This window comes from Plecotus auritus (genome assembly GCF_963455305.1).
Source record: "Plecotus auritus genome assembly, chromosome: 9".
In the NCBI taxonomy this organism is placed as follows: Eukaryota; Metazoa; Chordata; class Mammalia; order Chiroptera; family Vespertilionidae; genus Plecotus; species Plecotus auritus.
In genome coordinates, this window is record NC_137783.1 from 25,615,922 (window position 1) to 25,639,915 (window position 23,994).

At 36.5% G+C, this 23,994-nt stretch overlaps 1 protein-coding gene across 1 annotated transcript in view; it reads right to left on the reverse strand.

Annotated features, from left to right (window-relative positions):
• Nucleotides 1-240: 240 nt before the first annotated feature.
• The window catches only part of KIF11 (kinesin family member 11), a 45,792-nt gene continuing 22,038 nt past the window's right edge, over nucleotides 241-23,994 (reverse strand). The window contains exons 12-22 of the mRNA XM_080640814.1: nucleotides 23,096-23,284; nucleotides 22,254-22,461; nucleotides 20,233-20,405; nucleotides 16,584-16,709; nucleotides 15,949-16,107; nucleotides 13,050-13,156; nucleotides 10,139-10,418; nucleotides 7,438-7,660; nucleotides 5,215-5,366; nucleotides 3,897-4,013; nucleotides 241-1,542 (exon numbers count right to left, since the gene is read on the reverse strand). Of these exons, the coding sequence (XP_080496940.1) occupies nucleotides 1,411-1,542; nucleotides 3,897-4,013; nucleotides 5,215-5,366; nucleotides 7,438-7,660; nucleotides 10,139-10,418; nucleotides 13,050-13,156; nucleotides 15,949-16,107; nucleotides 16,584-16,709; nucleotides 20,233-20,405; nucleotides 22,254-22,461; nucleotides 23,096-23,284 (1,866 nt within the window). The 3' untranslated portion in view covers nucleotides 241-1,410. The remainder of the gene's footprint in view (nucleotides 1,543-3,896; nucleotides 4,014-5,214; nucleotides 5,367-7,437; nucleotides 7,661-10,138; nucleotides 10,419-13,049; nucleotides 13,157-15,948; nucleotides 16,108-16,583; nucleotides 16,710-20,232; nucleotides 20,406-22,253; nucleotides 22,462-23,095; nucleotides 23,285-23,994) is intronic.

Genomic DNA, 23,994 nt, shown 5'->3' on the forward strand with positions numbered 1-23,994 from the left:
TCAACTTTTCATTTGAAGGATGCACTTTACAGCTTCTCTTTAGCATATGCAAATTGCCAACATCAGTACTCTTACACCTTGAGGACATTAAGTAAAATAAGGGTTACTTGAAAACAAGCACTGCTACATGGCAGCAATCTGATCGTGGACACTACTGGATATGCTGGACAAAGACGGTTTACACCCCAAGTGGGATGGAATAGGGCGGCGCAAGATTTCACCATGCTACTCAGAAAGGTGCGCAATTTAAAAAGTTATGAATTGTTTATTTCTTAAATTTTCCATTTAATATTTTCAGACCGTGGGTAACTGAATGAAACCACAGAAGCAAAACTGTGGATAAGGAAGGACTAATTAATTCCTTCTAAGTGTTCTGGTTCTTCATGTTGAAATATCTCAACTTCCAGAAATTTGGTTGCCAGATCAAAATTATCAAAGCTCTTCTAAAGATTAAGATTTCAATAGAAAAAAATACACATATGCATATTTTATTATATACAAAGAACAACAGTTTTATCAGGTAAACAAAAGAATACAAATTATAGTCATAATTAATAGCTTCAAAAAGCCCTTAAACCACTGTGACTTTCTGTGTAAGACACAGGCATTAAAATGGGGTAACTCAGCCATTAATCAGAGATTTAGGTAGTTCTCCCATAACAGCAATCTATATTCTAAAGAAGCTGGATTTTTATGAACTCTCTGGAGGCTCATGTGTTAGGCCTCATAAAGGAATTAAATGCTTGCATGTCTAGGGGGGAACAAATTAAAAATATTGAAAGGACCTTCTTCAGTTATGTTTATTGTTGACAGTGATTTCAGAGATAACCATAAAAAAGTATTAAAGATAGCAAGGTAAAATTCTGGCTATCTCATAATAAATGGATACCAATCTGGAGCTCTACAAATGGTTTATTGACAAATAAAATGGGAGAAAGTGAACTTAAGAAGGCAGAGTGGCAAAGTCTAAGGAAGGAGGCAAGCAAATATAGACATAATTCAATCAAAGTAAAAAATAAAGTAAAATAAAAGAAAGGAGATGGTCCTTCCCAAGACCAAGCACTGGTGATGTTACCATTCAAGCCTAGAAGAATAGTGCAGCTCCTATATATTTGCTATTTAGTAATAGACAAAAATATTTTTCATTTGTTATAAAAGGACAATTTTATATTCAAAGCTAGAAATACATGTTTACTCAATGCAAATCCCAAATGAAACCCAACTTAATACACAGTGAACTACAGAGGAATGACAGAAAAAATGGGAACACATATTAAATTCAACTAAATTTACAATATTGCCTTGATATTTTCTATTTGTTTTTAATCTATACACAAGGCTCAAGGTTCTGGAGTTACGGGTTTTATTTTTCATTTTTATTAAAAATAAAATTTAAAACCCTCGAGTTAACTAAAGATTTATCTGGGCTCGTAGAGGTAATCTGCTTTTTGTAACAGACTGTTCAGTAGTTTCTTCTACTTTAGACCTCTCCACTGGATTAATGCCTCTGTTTTCTTTGTCTTTTCCATATGATTTTTTATGCTGTAGATTTAAGGGGATAAATTAAGTCAATATAAAGTAACATTTGATACCTATTAGCTATACTCTTATTTTCAAAGTTCTATGGGTTATAGCAAAGAAATTAAGTATGGAGAGAACTTCCAAATAGACTCAGCACAAATTTGAACTAACAATCAATCAGTCTGGCAAGTAGAAATGAATGCCTGCTTCATTTTACCACCAATGGAAGGAGTAGAAAGAAATATTAATTTTCCATATGATATTCCAAAGCATAATCAGATTTTACTATAGAATAGTGATTCTCAAGAGGGAGCAATTTTGCTCCTTCTCCCCGACCCTAGGAGACAGTTCATAATGCCTGAAGGCATTTTTGGTTGTTAAACTAGGGAACGCTACTGGCTCCTAATGGGTAGAAGCCAGAAATACTGCTAAACATTATAAAATACACAGCACAGAGGACCAGCCACCACAACAAAGGACTATCCAGCTCAAAATGTCAATAGTGCTGCTGTGAAGAAATCCTGGGGAACAAAGATTTGCTATCATGCAAAAAGAGGCAATACTACTTTTAGCAGAGAATCTGATATATGGGCTACCTTAAGAGTTTTTTTTAAACTTTATTTTATCTTTTATTTAAACTTATTTCATTTGGAAATGTGTATTTCATTGAAATCTTCATACTTGCTTTAAGAGATGGCTGATAATCATTGTAGATCTAGTTATCAATGCTGAGACAAATCGTAAACTATTTTAGAGTTTTAAACCCAGAAAACTCACCTCCACCCCAAAAGAATGCTATCGGGGAAAATAATTTCCGGCCTTCAGCTAAAGGTCTAAAATCCAATTCCAAATTTTCCCAGTACTGTAGGGACTTCCTTGCCATAGCTGAACCACTAAGCCTGGTTAAACAGTAATAATGAATGGATTTCCAAACAGTAATTAACTTCTTTTAACTCTCCCCCTTTTCTTAACTTTGTAAGATAGAAGAGAGGGTTGAAAAATGGAAAGAAATATAGTAAAGAATAAAGCAAAAGAAAGAATTTGGGAATGAAATTGCCTTAAGGCTGACAGAGAGGAATTTAATAGAATCTGAGCTAGAAGTTTTAACAGCTTAACTTAGGGATGGAGCCCGGCTGGCATAGATCAGTGGTTGAGCGTCGACCCATGAACCAGGAGGTCAGGATTTGATTCCTAGTCAGGGCACATGCCAGGTTGTGGGCTCGATCCCCTGTGGGGGGCATGCAGAAGGCAGCCAATCAATGATTCTCTCTTATCATTTATGTTTCTATCTCTCTCTTCCTCTCCTTTCCTCTCTGAAATCAATAAATATATATATATATTTTTTTTAAATTAGGGATGGAATCTTCAGACATTGGTGGAAAGACCTGCAAGTCTGTCAGAAACAGGTATAAGTATATACAATGTCAGAAGCAGCACTTCAACTGTAAAACGGAGCCATGCATGTCCTATGTAAGGGAGTCCTTACTTCACAGACTGTCTAGGCTCATGTCTTCAAAACAGGTGAAAGGTGCTAGGCAGTTTATAGTGCCATATTCCCAAAAGGGCTTAAAGGGGGTAAAAGACCTAGCCGGTTTGGCTCAGTGGATAGAGCGTCGGCCTGCAGACCAGGGTTCTGCAGGGTTCGATTCCGGTCAAGGGCACATACCTCGGTTAGCTTATAGGTTCCTCCCTGGCCCAGCCCTGGTCAGGGCATGTGCAAGAGGCAACCAATCAAAGTATTTCTCTCACATCAATATTTCTCTTTGTCTTTCCCACTCTCTTCCACTTTCTCTAAAAATCAATGGGAAAATATCCTCAGGTGAGGATTAAAAATAATAAAAATAAATAAAAAGGGGATAAGAGACATTACAGGATTTAACTGCACAAGGTCAAGGCCCACAAGGAGCTCAGGAAACATGGGGGAATTGTTAACATGGCCAAAGCCTCAGCAGAAGAAGTCACTAATGTAACTCGAGAGGCCTTTTGTCTCTCAGTCTGTTAAACCTCATAGCTCTCAAAGCCTGATTATGGGCAGAGAAAGGCTCTAAGACTTCCAGGTCAAAGGTGGAGGGAAGGGAAACGACCGCTCTCAGTATCCATTCTGAGTATGTAAGAAGCAGAAAGGGACAGTTGAAGATTACCAACTGAAGATGGAGAGTAAGTCAAATTTAGCCTTTATTTATCCTACAGAAAACCCCTGGTATAATGATCTAATTTGTGTAAATAATTTAAATCAGAGAAATTAACAAGCCATTTCAAATGGCTGAAAATATATTGCTGTTCGACCTACCAAGAGTAATGCCTTTATGTTGAATAGCAAATGACTGACTTATACCAGATGTGGAAGGGTTATCTGATAGGATATAATCAGGTACCTGGAAAAACGGAACCCCAGTACTTGAGGAACAATCCACACTAGCATCTACAGATGGCTCTTGATTTACAGGTTCTTCAATAGTGTGCTCCAGAACTGCCTTTTCTTCATCTGAGTCCTAAAATAAGAAGCTGGGTAGGTGATTAAGTCCAAGGGCTTAAAAATCTTCCGAAAAGTCAAGGCAGTTTTCTTCTTTGAAAATAACACAATAGCTCTAGCTTGCTCTCAGTGGTTAGAGCGTCGGCCCACAGACTGAAAGGTCACAGATTCGATTTCCTGTCAAGGGCACATACCTTGGTTGCAAGTTCAATTCCCGGTCCCAGTTGAGGCTCTAGAGGGAGGCAACCAATCAATGTTTCCTCCCTACCCCCTGTGCCCCGCCCCCCGCTTCACTTCCACTCTTAAAAAAAAATCAATGGAAAAAATATCCTCACTCTTTGGGCAAGGATTAAAAAACAAACAAAACAACACACTATCCATTGTATAAGTTAACCCTCAACAAAATTAGTAGAAAGTCCACAAAATAATGAAAATAATCCCTAATGCTTTCATATAGAGAAGTACCTAAAGAAAACGTTAAAAGTGGTATTCTCAGAATAATGGGATTATAGTTTCTTTTTTATTTTCTTCTTTGTCCCTTTTTGATTTCCCAAGTATCCTATAATTAGTATATTTCAGAGCACAGATTGTGGAGCTTGTCTAGGTTCTAACTGCAACTCCATCCTTGTGACTTGGGACTATATAATTCTTAGTTTCCTCGCCTACAAAATGGGAACCATACTAGCACCCACCCCTCAGGGTTATTGAGAGAATCATTAACTCAGTAAATATATTTGTACAGTGCTTAGAACCATATCTGGCACATAAGCACAACATAAAAAGTAGATATTATTGCCCTAACCGGTTTGGCTCAGTGGATAGAGCATCGGCCTGTGGACTGAAAGGTCCCAGGTTCGATTCTGGTCAAGGGCATGTACCTTGGTTGTGGGCACATCCCCAGAAGGAGGTTCACAGGAGGCAGCTGATCAATGTTTCTCTCTCATTGATGTTTCTAACTCTCTATCCCTCTCCCTTCCTCTCTGTAAAAACTCAATAAAATATATATATATATATATATATTTTTTTAAAAGTAGATATTATTACCCGTTCGTCTAATTATAAAAAAAGTCCAGATTAAAAGAAACATGTTTAATGGTCAGACAACTATTATGAATGAGATATAAGGTAGGATTGAAAGGAAAAGAATAAAATTCTTCACGTGAAATCAATGACATCAAGAGTCTATAGGAGTTCTAAAATTATGATTCTTTAAATTTTACCTGACTGGTGTCTTCTGGATTGTTTTCTGAACAGCTTAGCATCATTAACAGCTCAGGCTGTTTCCTTTCCAACTGATCAAGAAGCAGTTCACGTGGTTCAGCTCTCACCAGTGTTGATGGATATAAATAATTTTTCCTCTGTGGTGTTGTACCTTTAGTAGACAACATTTAAGTGGGAAAAATTGAAGTGTGGGATATAAATAAGATTTTTTTAAATTAGAAATTATACTAGTCTTGTCACCTGTTAGGCATATATTGCTTACAACTAATAATATTTCCTAACTTGACAACTGATCTTAAATAGACACAATTTGTTTTCAAGATTCAACCTACCCCAAAACATAAAGTTTTTACATCTCTGAGGCTATACAAAAGATGTGTTATAGGAATTAAAAGGAGTCAGGCCCTAAACGGTTTGGCTCAGTGGATAAAGCGTTGGCCTGCGGACTGAAGGGTACCAGGTTTGATTTCGGTCAAGGGCATGTACCTTGGTTGCGGGAACATCTCCAGTGGGAGGTGTGCAGGAGGCAGCTGATCAATGTTTCTCTCTCATCGATGTTTCTAACTCTATCCCTCTCCCTTCCTCTCTGTAAAAAATCAATAAAATATATTTAAATAAATAAATAAAGTAGTCAGAATGTTCTGAGAAATGGCAGCATTTTTTGGAATAAGAGTAGTTTTCCCAACATGATCACTTTGATAGGGATAATCATTTCACTGTAAATTTGGTGGGAGCTAAATATTAACCAGTTAAATTTCTTTATAATGAACTCATACTTTCACAATTTACATGAGCATTTACTTTGTTTGCTTAACATTTATATTCCTAATTTTATTGAAAAAATATTATAGGACTCTTGGAGAATAAATACTTAAGCATCAAATCCTGTTATAACTGCTATAAAAAATCTTTTAAGTATGATTTATTTAACATAAAATTTACTGAATTTTTAGTAAATTTCCAGGGTGGGCAACCATTACCACAATCCAATGAATAACTCAATTACTCATCCTGTGCTAAATAGCTTGTTAAACTTTCTTCCATACTGGCTTCCCTGAATCAGTATAGCTTACACTGACATTTGCAACCTCTGACCTCCCAAAATGGTGATCCATAAATGCCAATCTAACAGTCCATGACAAACTGAGAGGTACATATAACAAATGCAGCCTTGGCCCAATAGGTCAGGTGGTTAGAGCATCATCTCGGTATGCCAAGGTTGCAGGTTCAATCCTTGGTCTGGGCACATACAAGATTCCACCAATGAATGCATAAATAAGTGGAACAACTAATAAATGTTTCTCGCTCTCTTCCTCTCTCATTCTCTAAAATAAATTTTAAAAAATAATGAAATATAAAGAGAAAAGAAAAAGGAAATGCACAATGTGGTAAGCTTTGCATTAAAATAGACTTAATTACATTCCTCTTTAAAAAAAAAAAAGCTTTTATTGACTTTTAGAGAGAGAGGACGGAACAAGGAGAGAGACAGAAACATCAATGAGAAACATCAACATTGATCAGCTGCCTCCTGCACCCCTCTCACCGGAGACCCAGGCATGCGCCCTGACTGGGAAGTGAACTGGTGCCCTCTTGGTGCATGGGTCAACACTCAAACCACTGAGCAACACCGGCCAGGCTCTAATTTTCATATGAACAAAAAAATAGAGGAATGTAATTCAATAAATTACAGTTCTAGATAAATGGTTCATTTTGTTTATTTTTATTTTTTTAAATATATTTTATTGATTTTTTACAGAAAGGAAGGGAGAGGGATAGAGAGCCAGAAACATCGATGAGAAAGAAACATCGACCAGCTGCCTCCTGCACACCCCCTACTGGGGATGTGCCCGCAACCAGGATATATGCCCTTGACTGGAATTGAACCCGGGACCCTTCCGTCCGCAGGCGACGCTCTATCCACTGAGCCAACATTTTGTTTATTTTTAAAATGTTCTCTCTTAAGACAAAGCCAGTTCCCCAAATTTTAGTAAAATTTTGCTGAATTATGATGCCCAAATTTTTAGGAGTATTTTACCTATATCATTATATCTAATGCTTAAAGCTATTTTAGGGTTCTAATATTTCCATATTTGAGTTGATTACATGTGATGGTAAATTCCTATCAGGCTGTGGCAGGATCTAGTTTTCCTGAACATCTGGCACTGTATAAGGTTGAATTCAATTTCAAAAATTTTACCAATTCTATTTCCCTCTTAAAATACCTGTTGGGATATCCAGCTTCAGATCCTGTTGCAGAAAGCAATTGAGCTTAGTCAAACCAATTTTTATGGTTTCATTAAGTTCTAGGCTTTGTGCCATTAATTTTTCTTCATCAATATTTATCTGACCAAGAAAACTGTTACGGTGGTTCTCATTAACTTCTTTATGTCCACTTAATTTTTCAGTAATCTCTGAACTTGAAACCTCACAACTTTGGTTTACAACCTGTAAATAATGCAAATGAGCTTTTATTATTAAAATAAAAGGTGTCAGTGTTTTATTCAATACATCTTTCCCCCTTACCTTGAAATTTTCTATAAAAATTTTTAGAAACACATGCAAAAATAGAGAATTAACACCTCTGTATTCACTACCCAACCTCAACATTGATCAACAAATGGGGTTTTAATCAAACAAGATTGACCATTTACTCCTTTTCCCCTCAGGATTATTTTTGAAGCAGATCCTGTATCATTTCATCCATTTACTTCAGCATATATCTGTAAAGTGAAGAGCTTTTCAAGGCCATTCTCACATCAAAAAATTTAACACTGATTTCTTTACATCAAATGTCTAATCACTGTTCAAATTAACCAGTTGTCTCAAGTATTTTTCACAACTTGTTTATTTGAATCAGAATTTATCATTAGAATTGGTTAATATGTCTTAAGTAGGTCCTATATAATTTATCATCCAAACAGAAATATTTTGCAGAATGAAAGGGCCATTCTTGATAATTTCTGTAGTACAAAAGATGTATAAAAGAGGACCAACCCAGACAAACTAGGACTTAAGCCCTCTAGTCTTCATAATCTTTTGATACAGGTTTATCCTTCCTCATACTTTTCTCCTTGTAAAATAACTTTTGTTGTTGAAGAAACCAGGTCTTTGCTCTATTGAATACCTCAAATTCTGGATTTGGTCAATTGCATCTCTATGCAATATTTTCATGTTTGTCTGTCCTCTGTATTTTCTACAAACTAGTTAGATCCAAAGGCTTGATCTAAATTAGGTTTAATTTTTTAGCAAGAATATTTCATAGGTAGTACTGAAAGCACATAATACCTGGTTGTATTTCTTATGTTATGATTAATCAGTGGGTTTGGGTGTAGTCACCAAAACATTTTCTTCATCCATTACCCTGCTAAACCAAGACAGAATTCTTTCGAGAGAGACAGATGGATACTCAATTGTTTCCCTTTATAACCAGTTTTCAGAATAATGCATTGCTTCCTTAGCATGCTCCAAAGACCTATGAATTCATAAGTTTTAATGTATTTGATATATTTTAATATATTGTAGCAAACTCTTTTTATGCTCAAATTACACCATCTTTAAACAGAGGAGTTTCATTAGGTAGCTCCTAAGTCTTTTTGACATAACCCCACTAGTCTTTAACAGCTTCCTTATTGTTGTGGTATGACAAGATCTCTAGGCTCATCTGATTCATTTCCTGCTTCAAACCTAAAAACAGCTATTTCTTCATTAGCCCTGGTTCCTTTTTTTTATTTTCCTTTTATATATATTTTTATTAAGGTATTATATGTGTACATATCTTTCCATTGCCCCCCCACCCCACTCCCATACATGCCCTCACCCCCCAATGTTTTGCATCAGTTGGTTACTCTTATATGCATGCATATAAGTCTTTCAGTTGATCTCTTATTTCCCCCACCTCTCCCTAATCTTCCCGCTGTAATTTGACAGTCTGTTTGATGCTTTACTGCCTCTGTATCTATCTTTTTGTTCATCAGTTTATAATGTTTTTTATTATCCACAAATGAGTGAGATCATGTGGTATTTTCTTTCATTGACTGGCTTATTTCACTTAGCATAATGTTCTCTAATTTCATCCAGGTGCCTACAAATGGTAATAATTCCTTCTTTTTTATGGCAGCATAGTATTCCATTGTGTAGATGTACCATAGTTTTCTGATCCAGTCATCTGCTGACGGGCACCTAGGCTGTTTCCAGATCTTAGCTATTGTAAATTGTGCTGCTATGAACATAGGGGTGCATATATCCTTTCTGATTGGTGTTTCTAGTTTCTTAGGATATATTCCTAGGAGTGGGATTACTGTGTCAAATGGGAGTTCCATTTTCAGTTTTTTGAGGAAACTCCATACTGTTCTCCACAGTGGCTGCACCAGTCTGCATTCCCACGGCCCTGGTTCCTTTTAGTGAAAATAACTTATGTAGCTGAAAATACTTAAATTCTTTTACTAATTCCTAAGATTATTAGTGAAATCCTGTTATTGCACAGAATGAAAAACCAAGCCAACAAAGGGTTCATGCAAGTGTTAAGTTCAAACAAACCTACAAATCTTGTCCAGTATCCTCTGGGCAACCAGAACAACATCCTAAATACTTTAAGCAGTAACAGATTTGAATGTACTGAAGAAAAGTAAAAGGCATATAAAAGTGGAAGGTATTATACATCAAAAGACAGAATGCCCTTATCTGAAGGAACTAACAAGTCAAAAAACAAGGATACAGATCAGACAAACATTAAATAATTTGGAGATCTAGGAGACAAAAACATGAAACAAGACCCTGTGTAAGTTATACCAACTATAATATACTTTAAAATGTTGTCATCTATTATATTTTTAAATGTCTTTTGTTTTTAAACCAATCTGTAGCCAAGAATATTTAATTTATCACTATTTTCCCCAAAGTAGGTTCCAGTTACAAAGTTATTACCTCCAATAAGTTCTGAATTTCCTCTTCCCTTTTATTTAAACCAGATAGCCACTGTTCAGAAAAACAAAGTGCGCTTGTGTTCAGAGCCTTACATCTCTGTTCAATGTCTTGAGATGTTATTTCAAGGTTGCTATTGAGTTTATCACAGTGTTTTGCACACTCTTCAACCAATTGTGTACCTTCTTGGTTAAAATGTCTGAGTTCCTGTGATAAGCCATCAAAATCAGCACAAAACTTTGTACTGTGAGAAGACGTTTTGCTGATTATATCCTTAGATTTCCTATAGGAAAAGAGACCAACATTGTTAAAATGGAAAACTTAGACTCAAAGGATACACAACTTGCCCAAGATCACACAGCTCACAAACGGCATATTTAAACCCAGCAGTCTGGCTCCAGAGCCCTTGTTCCTACTAGTCTTCCACACGGGGAGAAGGAATGCTTTGGCCAGTGTCTTTTCACAGCAGACTGATATCACATCTGCCATTAGATGACCTTTGAAAATATCTTTTCTCATAAGGCCTTTCTCGGCTCTCCTCCAGATATGATGCTTTACTTCTACCTCTTAGAGTACTAACTATATAATTATCAAAATGAAATCTGTCCACATGTTTTATTTCTCCTACTGGATTATGTTATTTGAGGGCATCTACAGCCTCTAGTCTAATCCCTAAATGGTTCAGTCATTGTATTCTTTTACAATTTTGCCTTATGACATAAATCATAAAAATTATAAAATTTATAAAATAAAAGTTAACTATAAAGCTTTCCAATAATTAAAAGAAATGATAGAAAGGGGGTACTAATACAAGGTGACAAGAAAAGATTTGATTTGAGGTGGTGGGAACACGGTGCAATATACAAATCTTAGAAAACCACACCTAAAACCTATATGTTCAATGTTGACCAATGTCAATTTAATTAATAAATATTAAAAAATAAAGAATAAAAAAATTTAAGCCCATCCAATGTGGCTACATGGTTGAGCGTCGACCTATGAACCAGGAGGTCATGGTTCGATTCCTGGTCAGGGCACATGCCCGAGTTTCTGGCTCAATCCCCAGTTGGGGGTGTGCAAGAGGCAGCTGGTCAATGATTCTCTCTTATCATTGATGTTTCTATCTCTCTCTCCCTCTCCCTTCCTCTCTCAAATCAATGAAAATTGCTTTTTTAAGTTAAAAAATAATATTGGTGTGTGATAAACTATACACATAGCACAAACATAACCCTGACATAAAACTAACGTCAGTTAAAACATACATTTAAAATTCATGTGGCTTCCTCCTCTAAGTCAGGTTCCCTTTAATAGCCTTCAAAGTCACCGTATAGCACAGGGGTGGGGAATCTTTTTTCTGCCAAGGGCCATTTGGGTATTTATAACATAATTCGAAAGCCATACAAAATTATCACCTTAAAAATTAGCCTGCTATATTTGATCAAATGTTTAATTAACTCACCCCTAATGCCTTGGCAGGGCCAGACCAAATGATTTTGAGGGCCTAATATGGCCCTTGGGTTAGATGTTCCCCACCCGTGGCTATAGCACCACAGAATTAAACTGAAGAATGAAAGTTACTGTCTATTACCACTAGATGGTACACCATGTGAGTAAACCAAGTGAGTAAGCATGTGTGTTAAAAACCAAAGTTCAACCACAGATTAAGTGGAATTGATCGAAAAAAAAGTGTTTAAGTGGTAAACTTGGAGACTGTCAACACAAATCTATCCCCTCAAGGAATCACAAACTAGTAGGAAGATGAAACTTATTCAGAAGTGATTGCATACCATGACAGTAAATGCCGAAAGCAGGAGGTCTCAAACTTCAGTATACATAAATCTCACCTAGATTCCTGGGCCCTATGCCTGATTAATTCTTTTACATGCACACAATGCCAGGAAGATAGGAAAAATGACTTGCTTAGGCCTTTAAGAAAGTATACCATGGTTCCCTTCCCTTCCTATTTCAATCCTACTCCTAGTATTTCCTTCAAAGCTATGGAATAAGCCAGAAATCCTAAGTCTAGACACTAGGAAAACAAAGTTGGGAAACACTTTCTAGATTCAGATTCAAGAAAGAAGAGTTCAGAATGGAACATGTACCAACAACAGGACTGAAAAACAGATGATAGGCGTTCGGTAGTAAGATAGGTGCTAGCCAGAATTCTACAGCAGCTCTGTTCAATAGAAATATAACGTTGAGTCACATACACAATTTAAAAACTTGTAGAAAGCAACAAAGGAAAACAAACAAACAACCTCACAGACACAGGCAACAGTATGGTGGTTAACAGAAAGGAGGAGGGGTAGGAGGGAGAGGTTAAAGAGAGTAAAGGGGTCCCCCAACTGAGGGACATAAATATTCTAGTCCTGAATAAAGGAAGGTCATGAAAGACAAAAACTAAACTGCTCCAGATTAAAGGACACTCGAGACATGACAAATGCAATGCATGATCCTGGATTAAACCCTGGACCAGGGGGAAAATTTTTTCCTTTTCCTATAAAGAACATTAGTGAGACAATTGACAAAATTTGAATTAGGTGTGCATATTAGGTAATAGCAGTTATCAATATTAATTTTCTGATTTAAAATAATTACACTATGATTATATAAGAGAGTATCCTTGTTTTTAGGAAATACACATTGAAGTATTGGAAAGTGTGCAATTACATCTATAATACATTCTCAGCTAGTTCAGAAAAGATATATATATATATATATATATGTAGAGAGAGAGAGAGAGATACATATATTTTAGAGGGGGGAAATAATGAGAGGAATGAGAATGATAAAGCAAACATAATAAAATGTTAAATGAGAAACTGGGTTGGTGGTTTTTGTACTATTTAAAGCTTTTTATTCTGAAAATAATTTCAAGCAGAGAAAAGTTAAATAGCTTTTTAAAACAACTTACTGCTCTGTATTTTTTTGGACATTATGAAGTGGTTTCTGGATGTTTTCACACTTTTCCTCCAAAGCACAGAATCTCTCTCCCCAAAGATTGATTAACTGGCAAAGTTCCTGTAAGAAAGGTGTGGGGAGGGGTAAAGATTGAAATTATGACACTTGAACTTTTCTACCCTGACATGAAGTATTTTTTCATAGATGAGATTTATATAAATTTCTTAGAAGAGATCTTTACCTCTTTCCCACAGAGGGAAGCAGTGGAGGTTGATATTAAAAGGATTTCATAGGGATTAAAAAAAATTAGCAACTATATACCTCTTAACAACCAAATACATTATGTTTTTAGAACACTTTGACAGATACATACAGTTGCTTCTTAATTGATGACAATACTGGAAGGAAAAAGTAATGATGATAATCTCATCAGTCAAGCAGTCCAAAATTATTAGATTTTGTTATCAATTACTATAGCTGAAACATTTTACAGAATCATTACAGAAACATTTTGCAGATGACATTAATAAAATGTCAATATAGGGTATTACCTTTGCTCATACTTGGCATCTTTCAAAACAAGCTCTTATAGGCTTACAATATGCTAATGACTTGTAGTAAAAACCAAGGAAGAGTTGAAAAGGCACCCAGCCTTATTCACTGTTCAGTCCATCTTTGAATAAGACATCAGCTGATAAAACATATCTAACACTATGATTATGAATAAAGACTTTCAGTATTTTTACTAGTCTCAGAGTAGAGGGAAATGCAGATACTATCAGATTTACCTATATGTAAATAGGTGTTCAGAATTTTACATAATTGTTTTGTTAGTGCTCACTTAGTAAACTTGCTTCCTTAAACAGGGAAATCAAACCATCCATGCTAAAATACTTTTCAGATCATAGGTATTTGGTTTGTTTTTAAACATTTGATTACTAATTTTAAACATTTCAAAACAGTTAATTTATAAAGAGTTGATCTACCTTAGAATATATACCTAAAAAATTCTAGGCAAGTTTAAGATAAATTCCCTATGCAGAGGGTATAAGAAATTGCTGCAATTTCAAATTGCAGGAATATATTCAAGAAATATATAGAAGATCCCCTAAAAAATAAATGCCTTTCAGGCAATATAATCACCACCAGCACCACTGTAGGATGATCTAAATACTGCTTCATGCCCTAGCCCAGTGGTCGGCAAACTCATTAGTCAACAGAGCCAAATATCAGCAGTACAACGATTGACATTTCTTTTGAGAGCCAAATTTTTTAAACTTAAACTTCTTCTAACGCCACTTCTTCAAAATAGACTTGCCCAGGCCATGGTATTTTGTGGAAGAGCCACAGTCAAGGGGCCAAAGAGCCGCATGAGGCTCGCGAGCCTCAGTTTGCCGACCACTGCCCTTGCCGGTTTGGCTCAATGGATAGAGCATCGGCCTGTGAACTGAAAGATCCCAGGTTCAGTTCTGGTCAAGGGCACATGCCTGGGTTGTTGGCTCCATCCCCAGTGAGGGACTTGCAGGAGGCAGCCGATCCATGATTCTCTCTCATCATGGATGTTTCTATCTCTCTCTTCCTCTCTGAAATCAATAAAAATATATATATATAAAAAAATACTGCTTCATGCTTGTGAGGGCTCTTTGTTTCCTTATTAGAAAACTGGACTTGCCGAAACCGGTTTGACTCAGTGGATAGAGCGTTGGCCTGCGGACTGGAAGGTCCCAGGTTCGATTCCGGTCAAGGGCATGTACCTGGGTTGCAGGCAAATCCCCAGTGGGGGTTGTGCAGGAGGCAGCTGATCGATGTTTCTCTCTCATCGATGTTTCTAACTCTCTGTCCCTCTCCCTTCCTCTCTGTAAAATATCAATAAAATATATTAAAAAAAAAAAAAAAAAGAAAAAGAAAACTGGACTAGTAATAAATCCTGTATTTATATTGGTGGGAGAAATTAAACACATAAGTTGCTCAATAAATGTTAACTATTATTTTTACTAATTTCTGATAGTAATCCTTTCTCTGGTAAGTTTCATTTTAAAGTTACTTTATTTCTTACCTAAAAATCTTGGATATGTTATTCTTCTCATTTTTGGTGATATGGATATGAATTCCCTCTCCCTCACTTTCCCCTTTAAAAGGAATCCTTCACTACCCACTACATTATGTCAACAGTTTTACTGACCAAAGAGTTCTTTTTTTTTTTTAAATATATTTTATTGATATTTTACAGAGAGGAAGGGAGAGGGATAGAGAGCTAGAAACATCGATGAGAGAGAAACATCGATCAGCTGCCTCCTGCACACTCCCACTGGGGATGTGCCCGCAACCAAGGTACATGCCCCCGACCGGAATCGAACCCGGGACCCTTCAGTCCGCAGGCCGACGCTCTATCCACTGAGCCAAACCGGTTTCGGCTGACCAAAGAGTTCTGTCATGTAGTAATAACTTCACTTAATAAAAGTTTAGATATTCATTACACTGAGGAATAGTTTACATGGAGGAAGATAAATCATGAATTACATTTATAATCAATTAATAAAAATTAAGAACTGTATTAATTTATTACAATTTAAATGTCTGACATCGAAGGGACAGAAATTGTAAGAGGAAAGCAGGGCATAGTTTATGAAAGTAACTATACATGTTACCACACAAAAAAATAATTTATCACGTTATAATGTAGACATGCAGGCTCATTCAAAATGCTTACATGTAGCAAACTCTCAAATATTAACTGATCAATAAAAGTATTCTCAATTATTTTATATTAATTACCGTTATAAGCAATAGTGGCTTTGGTATTTTCAGGTTTCTAAAATAGTTATAAAGCATTCAGATTGTGTAACAGGGATTATCAAGTTAAAGATCATAAAATTTTTTTTTACACTCCCCACATCACCTAAATAAAATACCTGTGAATGGGTTTTCTTTATTGTCTTTAGTTCTTCCGTTAAATTTTCACATAGCTTCTGTGATTCAGCCAAGGAAGAAATTGTATTTTCTTGTAATTCATGTAGATTGTCACACAGTGTACTGAGAAAGCCATCCATTTCCTTTTTCTGATCTTCTATCTTTGAAGAAAGATAATTAATTACTTTCTTAAATTAAAAAAAGTTATTTTTTAAATACATACAAAATAGAAAAGGTAGAAAACAGTAAGGAAAGTCCCTTTTTCTCTCCAGCTTCTAGAACCCCAGTTCCATTCCCACCTGAGATGATTGCTACCATCTTTAAATACATCCAGACATTTTATGTATAACTAAGAATATATGCATACATGTGTAGATGCATTATCTTCCTCACCCACCATATGATAGCATGCTATATGTTACTTTGCCAACTTAAACATTTATCTTTATCATTCCCTCTAATTTTTCTTAGCCATCATTCTGCTGACTATATCAATGGCAGAGAGTATCTTAACTCCTCCCTCCTCTAGATTCCTTCTCAGAACCCATGGGATTTTACATGTAAATCTCCAGATGTGGTTTCAGATAGTTTTTTTTTCTTTTAAACAACAATTTGATTCGGAGATAACATTTATTACCTTATTAGCCACTGTCAGTGAAGTTTTGAAAATATGCTTTAGTTGACTATTGATTTTCAGTACAGCCAACACAGTGGGGGATAAAATTGTTTCCAGTGAACTTAGAAGGTCAGTCTTAAGTACATTCTGGTTTTAAAAATAAAAACAAACAAGTCTTAAAAAGAAAAATATTTTCACTTCCATAAATCTGGTTAAATGTCTTAAATACTTTGTTAACTAAACACACACATATTAAAATCACAAGTGTCCATTTTCTATTCTTTAGAGCCTATTTGTTCCCAGAGCTTATATTCTGCATAAGTCACTTAATCCTGCCTATAGTAATTAAGAAAATGACAACTTACCATACAACAGATTCCTAACAGTCTATGCAACAAAACTCAGAAGAATTCAGAAGAGGGAGAAATGATAGTCATTTGATAAAATTTCAGTATTACAAGTACAGTTTAACAAAATAAATTTAAAGTAATTTAGGTTCTTAGTCATGAAGCCTGAAATCAAATAGCTTTCAAATCAATAAAGAAAAAAAATTAAGAACTAAAAGGGCAAAAAAAAAAAAAAAAGTAGGCTTTGGGCTGGAGGTATTTAACTTTGAAGACCTCGTGATTTATATCCCACTATATCAGAAGAACTTGTCAGATTCTTGTTCTTGTCAAGGCATTTGGGAAGTTGAAAATGTAGTGTACATTGAGAGTTTTATAAAAAGGAAAAAAATATTCTGACCTAAGCTCCTTTCACTAGGACATGGGTGAGAAATTGTAACAGAAATTATTAGGCCCAGCCAGCATGGCTCAGTGATTGAGCATCAACCTATGAACCAGGAGTTCACAGTTCAATTCCATCAGAGCATATACCCAGGTTATGGGCTCGATCCCCAGTGGGGAGTATGTAGGAGGCAGCCGATCAATGATTCTCTCTCATTGATATTTCTATCTCTCCTTCACTCTTCCTTCCTCTCTGAAATCAATAAAAAAAATAAAATAAATTATTAATAAACTAGAGGCCCTGTGCATGAAATTCATGCCCTGGGGCAGGGGGGCGCGTTCCCTCAGCACGGCCTGCGCCCTCTCACAGTCCAGGACCCCTCAGGGGATGTCCACCTGTGGGGAGTGGGCCTAAGCTGGCAGTTGGACATCCCTCTCACAGTCCGGGACCCCTCGCTTCTTACCACCCACCTGCTTGCTGCTCCTTACTGCTTGGCTCGCTGCTCCTTAGCACTGCCATGGAGGCGGGAGAGGCTCCCACCACCACCTCTGTGCTCACCAGCCATGAGCCCGGCTTCTGGCTGAACGCCCCCCCCCCCCCCCCCCCCCCCGTGGGAGTGTACTGACTACCAGGGGGCAGCTCCTGCATTCAGCGTCTGCCCCCTGGTGGTCAGTGCGCATCATAGCGATGGGTCGTTCTGGTCATTCCGCCATTAACGGTTGCTTAGGCCTTTATTATATAGATACTTAAAAAGCTACTGGTATTCCTTGGGAAAGAACTATCATTCTAATTTCAACTTATTCTGTGCGAGCAGCAGTCATCTCTGACTCAAGCAATGCTTATGACTTGTTTTATAACATGGTAGAAGAATTATAAATACAGATGATCGCTTCGTAAATGAATCAATTTCTAAAAATTAAATATTGCCCAGCCAGTGTGGCTCGGTGGTTGAGCTTTGGCCTATGAACCAGGACGTCACAGTTTGATTCCCAGTCAGGGCACATGCCTGGGTTCCGGGATCAATCCCCAGTAGGGGGCGTGCAGGAGGCAGCTGATCAATGATTCTCTCTCATCACTGATGTTTCTATCTCCCTCTCCCTTCCTCTCTGAAATCAATAAAAGAATATATACACTGAGTGGCCAGATTATTATGATCTCTGAACGCATAATAATCTGGCCACTCAGTGTAGATCCTATATAATAAAAGGCTAATATGCAAATTGTCCCCTCGACCAGGAGTTTAACCAGCAGGAAGGCCGGCCGGCCAACCGCTCATGTCCCCTCCCTTTGGCCAGGCTGGCCGGAACCCACCCATGCACGAATTCATGCACTGGGCCTCTAATACACACACACACACACACACACACACACACACACTGAGTGGCCAGGTTATTATGCATTCAGAGATCATAATAATCTGGCCACTTAGTGTGTATATATATATATATATATATATATATATATATATATATATTTAAAAGTAACTAAGTATTAACAGTATCTTTTAACTTTGTCAAGCTTTGGTGATTAAAGAAATCTATCAAAAATGCCATATAAGGGCACATCCCCAGTAGGGGGTGTGCAAGAGGCAGCTTATCGATATTTCTGCCGAAACTGGTTTGGCTCAGTGGATTGAGCGTCGGCCTGCGGACTGAAGGGTCCCGGGTTTGATTCCGGTCAAGGGCATATACCTTGGTTGCGGGCACATCCCCAGTGGGAGGTGTGCAGGAGGCAGCTGATCAATGTTTCTCTCTCATCGATGTTTCTAGCTCTCTATCCCTCTTCCTTCCTCTCTGTAAAATATCAATAAAATATATTTTTTAAAAAATGTCATACAAGAACTGAATCTAGGTAGTGTCAACTAACATTTGTAGCATCTACTTGGATCATGTTCAACAAATATTATTTAACTCAAAAAGAGAGGCAGAGAGCCTACACAAAGAAAACAAAGTAAGTGATATGGCCAAGAACTTCCTAAATAAATCATACAACTACAAAATAAAAGCGTATAATACAAATCAGGTATGGAGGAGTCATCTACACTAATAAAAGAGAAAGATGCAAATTGACCATGCCTTCATGATGCCCACCAACCAATCAGGAGTGAGTATGCAGATTAATCCAACAAAGGTGACAGGTTAATTTGCATACGCTGAGTGGCCAGGGGCGGGATGCTTGCATCGTTGCCATGGCGACAATGCAGGCATTCTGCACTGCCCCAGCCACTCCGGGCCTCTGGGCAGGCAGAAAGGCGGCTCCGGGCCAGAGCAAAGGCAGAAAGGCGGATCCAGCCTGAGCGAAGGCGGTGCCGGCAGCCAGGGGAAGGGAGGCCCATTCTTGAATGAATCTTCGTGCATTGGGCCTCTAGTTAAGTATAGTTAGATGAATGACTTCTATAGAACTATGAAAAACAACCTTACAATTATAGCCTAGGAGGGCTTGATCATACTAATCTGACCTCACAAATTATTTTATGTGTCTCTAGAATTCTATCTTCTAAGTTATTTTTCTTGCACATATTTCTATATTAATGTAGTTTTAAAATTAACCACATAATATCTCCTTCTGATTGAGTCCATGTAATATCAGCAGGATGATTCCAGGACCCAGCAGAAAAATAATTTACTATTTCTGAGCCAGGTGGCAGGTTATGGGTCCCTTGAATTCATCTGTAGCTAAACCTACCCTTTTGAGTTATTAGAAGGGGTAATGTTGCAAGATATAAGTGAAAAAAGTCTCAAAGGTAATTACATGCATTTGGAAAGTATTCTTTCTGGGAAAGAAAAACAGTGGAGAGATCTGTCTTTAAAATATAAACCTATTCTCTTAAAGTGATATGTTTATCACTGTGTCAAGTAAAGCTAAGATGAAAGAATAGTTAACATAGTTTTTAGAGGACTTAGCAAACATAATCCTTCAAAAATACTTTATAATATTTACTAACAAGCAATGTCTGAAGTACAGTTTTACTTTCTTCTGCTAATGACTGTTCTTCTAATATCATATTAGAAATCTGAGAAACATGTTTAGACACATTTTCTGGAACAGATGAGAGAGATCCAAGTGCTGTTGTAGTAATGGTGTCTAATGCAAAAACACTGGAAGACAACAGGTTACCTGTAACCAAAAAAAAAAAAGATGTGGACTTTAGCATTAACATATTTAAATACAGTTTGAACCACCCTGAAGAGATTGGCAAAATTATATCTCTGTTGTGGAAATTTGTCATAACAAATAAGCTTAACATAATTGTCTCACTACATAAGCAAGGAAACATTTTAAATATAAATTATATTTGTTCTACAGTATTCTGTAAACAGTTGACAAATCTGTAGTGTATCAGACCCATAACTATAACTCATAGTAAACAAAGAACTAAAATTAATCTCTAAAATTAATCTCTAACTAAAAGTAATATACAGTATTGCAGTAAGTAAAAGAGGTTATAGAAGAAAAGAGAAACTAGAAATCAATAAACAAATTTTATAGCACTTGGCTTAAAATGACTAGACTCTAGGTCAGGGGTGGGCAAACTTTTTGACTCGAGGGCCACAATGGGTTCTTAAACTGGACCGGAGGGCCGGAACAAAAGCATGGATGGAGTGTTTGTGTGAACTAATATAAATTCAAAGTAAACATCATTACATAAAAGGGTGCGGTCTTTTTTTTTTTTTATTTCAATAGTTTTATTCATTTCAAACATTTTAACAAGAAGAATGTGAACACTAATTACTATAATTTGAAACTTCAAAAAATGGAGGAATCATAGCACAATAACATACCTTATATTGAAGATGGCAAAGGCAAAATAAAATTGCCTAACAAAGGAAAGGTACAAAAGCCTTTCAAATTAAACTTAAATATAATAAAATAATTTAAAACTAAAACAAATAGAAAAGAACAAAATGTGTAAACAGTAAATTAAACATTTTCTTTAGTGCAACTTCTAAATTATGCCCGGGACGTAGATGTAGATGGCAATGTAGACTGGGTTGAAAGGTTTTTGGTCTTTAAAACATCAACTTCAGTGGGAACAGTGTTGTTGGTCTCCTTTTTAGCTAATGCTCTGATACTGTGTTCTCCAGGGGCGTGTCTCCCTACATCACCACGATAACGTGTCTACACATTCCCAGGGTGATGTCGGGGGACGCGTCCACGGGCATTACAAGGAGCCTCTAGAAGATTGAGAGGTTGTTCCTTCTACTGAATGGGTGGATATAAATCCGCCCACTCAGAAGAAGGAGCTGCGGCTGTGTTTCCCGACGTTGCCATGTTAACGCTGCTGCTGGTGAAGGAGCGGAGGGGAGAGCAAGAGAACCCTCCGCTCTTTCAGCTCCACGGGCTGGATAGAACAGCCGAACGGGCCGGGGCCGTAGTTTGCCCACGGCTGCTCTAGGTGATTTAAACAATTTTTACATTTCTGCATCTCCCAAATTTTCTATAATGAGGATAATACTTCCATAATAAATAAACTAATACTTAGGAGGTTTGTGCCCATCCCCCCTTCCCAACCCTATGAAGATAACAACAATGGTTTGGGTTAAAATGATACATATACATATTCTGATAATACAGCAAACTTTCAAGATGTATATTCTCAAAAGAAAAAAGATGCAAAATGTTTATGTACAGAAAATTTCGAGAAACTCAAGAAATTTAAAAGCAGTGTCTATAGAGAATGAGACAGGGTCAAGGTTAAAAGGACTTTTACTTCTAAAAGTTTATACATTTAGTTATTGTTTAATAAACATGTTATTTTATAGAAAACAGGAAAAAACAACCCAAGTAAGATTTGTTTTCATTTGAAGGCAATGGAAGTATTAATTTCTAGTCTGAACATAGTGTGTGCACTGGAAGAACTAGTGACACTGTCACCTGAATTTTTTTATTTTAAACTATCCGTTTTGAAATTAGTCTCCCACTAAACACACAGCGATTAGAATCATTAGAAATGCTTGAACTTACCAAACAAGGTCTTGTGAACTTCCAGCATGGTCTTTTGTTTTGAGCTGCCATCCCTTATTAATTCTTTCATATTATTAAACAAGCTATTCAGATTTTTGCCAAAAATATCCTGAGCTTCTGCATTGTGCTCATCAACTGCCTTCTTACGATCCAGTTTGGAATGGAGACCAGATACATCTTTTGTAGTTTCTTCAACTGTGTCAAGCAACTATATATTATTTTTAAAAAATAAATGTTGATAAGATGGATCTGACAAAAGCCGTCTACAAAAGTATCTGTGCTACATAAGGAGTGCTCGCATTGAGAACTTGAAAGTTTTATATATTGCATCAGAAGAAATTTTTAAACTCACGCTAATTTACCTAAGAATGTTTATTTCCCCTTCCTAGCCATCTAGACAAGGAAAACTGATTTTGCCAATTATAGTAATTAGACTGCCCTACAAGTTTTTTGCATATTATGTGTTCTTATTTCCTCAAAAATATACCTAATAAAAAATTAAAAACTTTCAACAACTTCCATCATTAGAAGGTCCTAAAATCTTGATTACTGATTAACTCCAATCATGACCATAGGAAAAAAGTATTACATCGTTATTTTAAATGTCCATAAGGAATATTAAAATCATGTTCTATTTTCAAAACTTCTGGAAGCTTTTTCCTTAATCTAGCATCTCCAATGAAGAAAATTTAGATGAAATAAAATAACATTTTTTAAAATTAACAGAAATGTGAATTTGGGGTGAATAATAGAATTTCACAATTAATGCTACAGACAGCAAATTTACTTCTACCCATTCGCTAATTCCTTCAATGCAAATACAATCAAAACAAAGGACAAACCTTGCTGGCAGTATCATGAAGTTTCTTCTCAGTGCTTTCCAAAACTGACGACACATACTCTTCTTTAACAAGCTGTAATTTAGTTTCTTGTAAATGTTTTTGAGTGGTTTTAAGTTCCTGTGTCTTATTTTGCAGGTCAGATTTACACTGATCAAGTTCATTTTTATTATCCATGAATAATTCTGTAACCTAAATATAATACATTAAACATTTTTTAAAGAATTAAAAGTGCTGAACTGATTGGTGAGACACCTAGCTGGTTCATAATATAATATTAGAAGAACCAAATTATTTCTATGCAAAATTGTAACAAGTTGTAAGTTACCAGGTAGGTTAGTACATTTTATATGGCATCTGGTTTCTTCCTGTAAGTTAATTAAAAACAAATAAAGCCAAAACCGGTTTGGCTCAGTGGATAGAGCGTCAGCCTGCGGACTAAAAGGTCCCAGGTTCGATTCCGGTCAAGGGCATGTAACTTGGTTGTGGGCACATCCCCAGTAGGAGGTGTGCAGGAGGCAGCTGATCGATGTTTCTCTCTCATCGATGTTTCTGACTATCTATCACTCTTCCTTCCTCTCTGTAAAAAATCAATAAAAATATATTAAAAAAAAATAAAAACAAATAAAACAGGTCTAGTGTGGTGGTATTAATTCTTCGGGATTTATCCAACACTGCCAATGTGAGGCGGGCACAAAAGGATCAGGTCTTTATATCTAAGTTATTTAACATCTGTTTTCTCCCAACATCCCATTCCCTCATCTGATAAACACATTAATGAAAAAGTCTCAGCATTCACTATTTTTTTAATATATATTTTTATTGATTTCAGAGAGGAAGGGAGAGGGAGAGAGAGAGCACATGTCCAGTCAAAGGCACATGCCTGGGTTGTGGGCTCGATC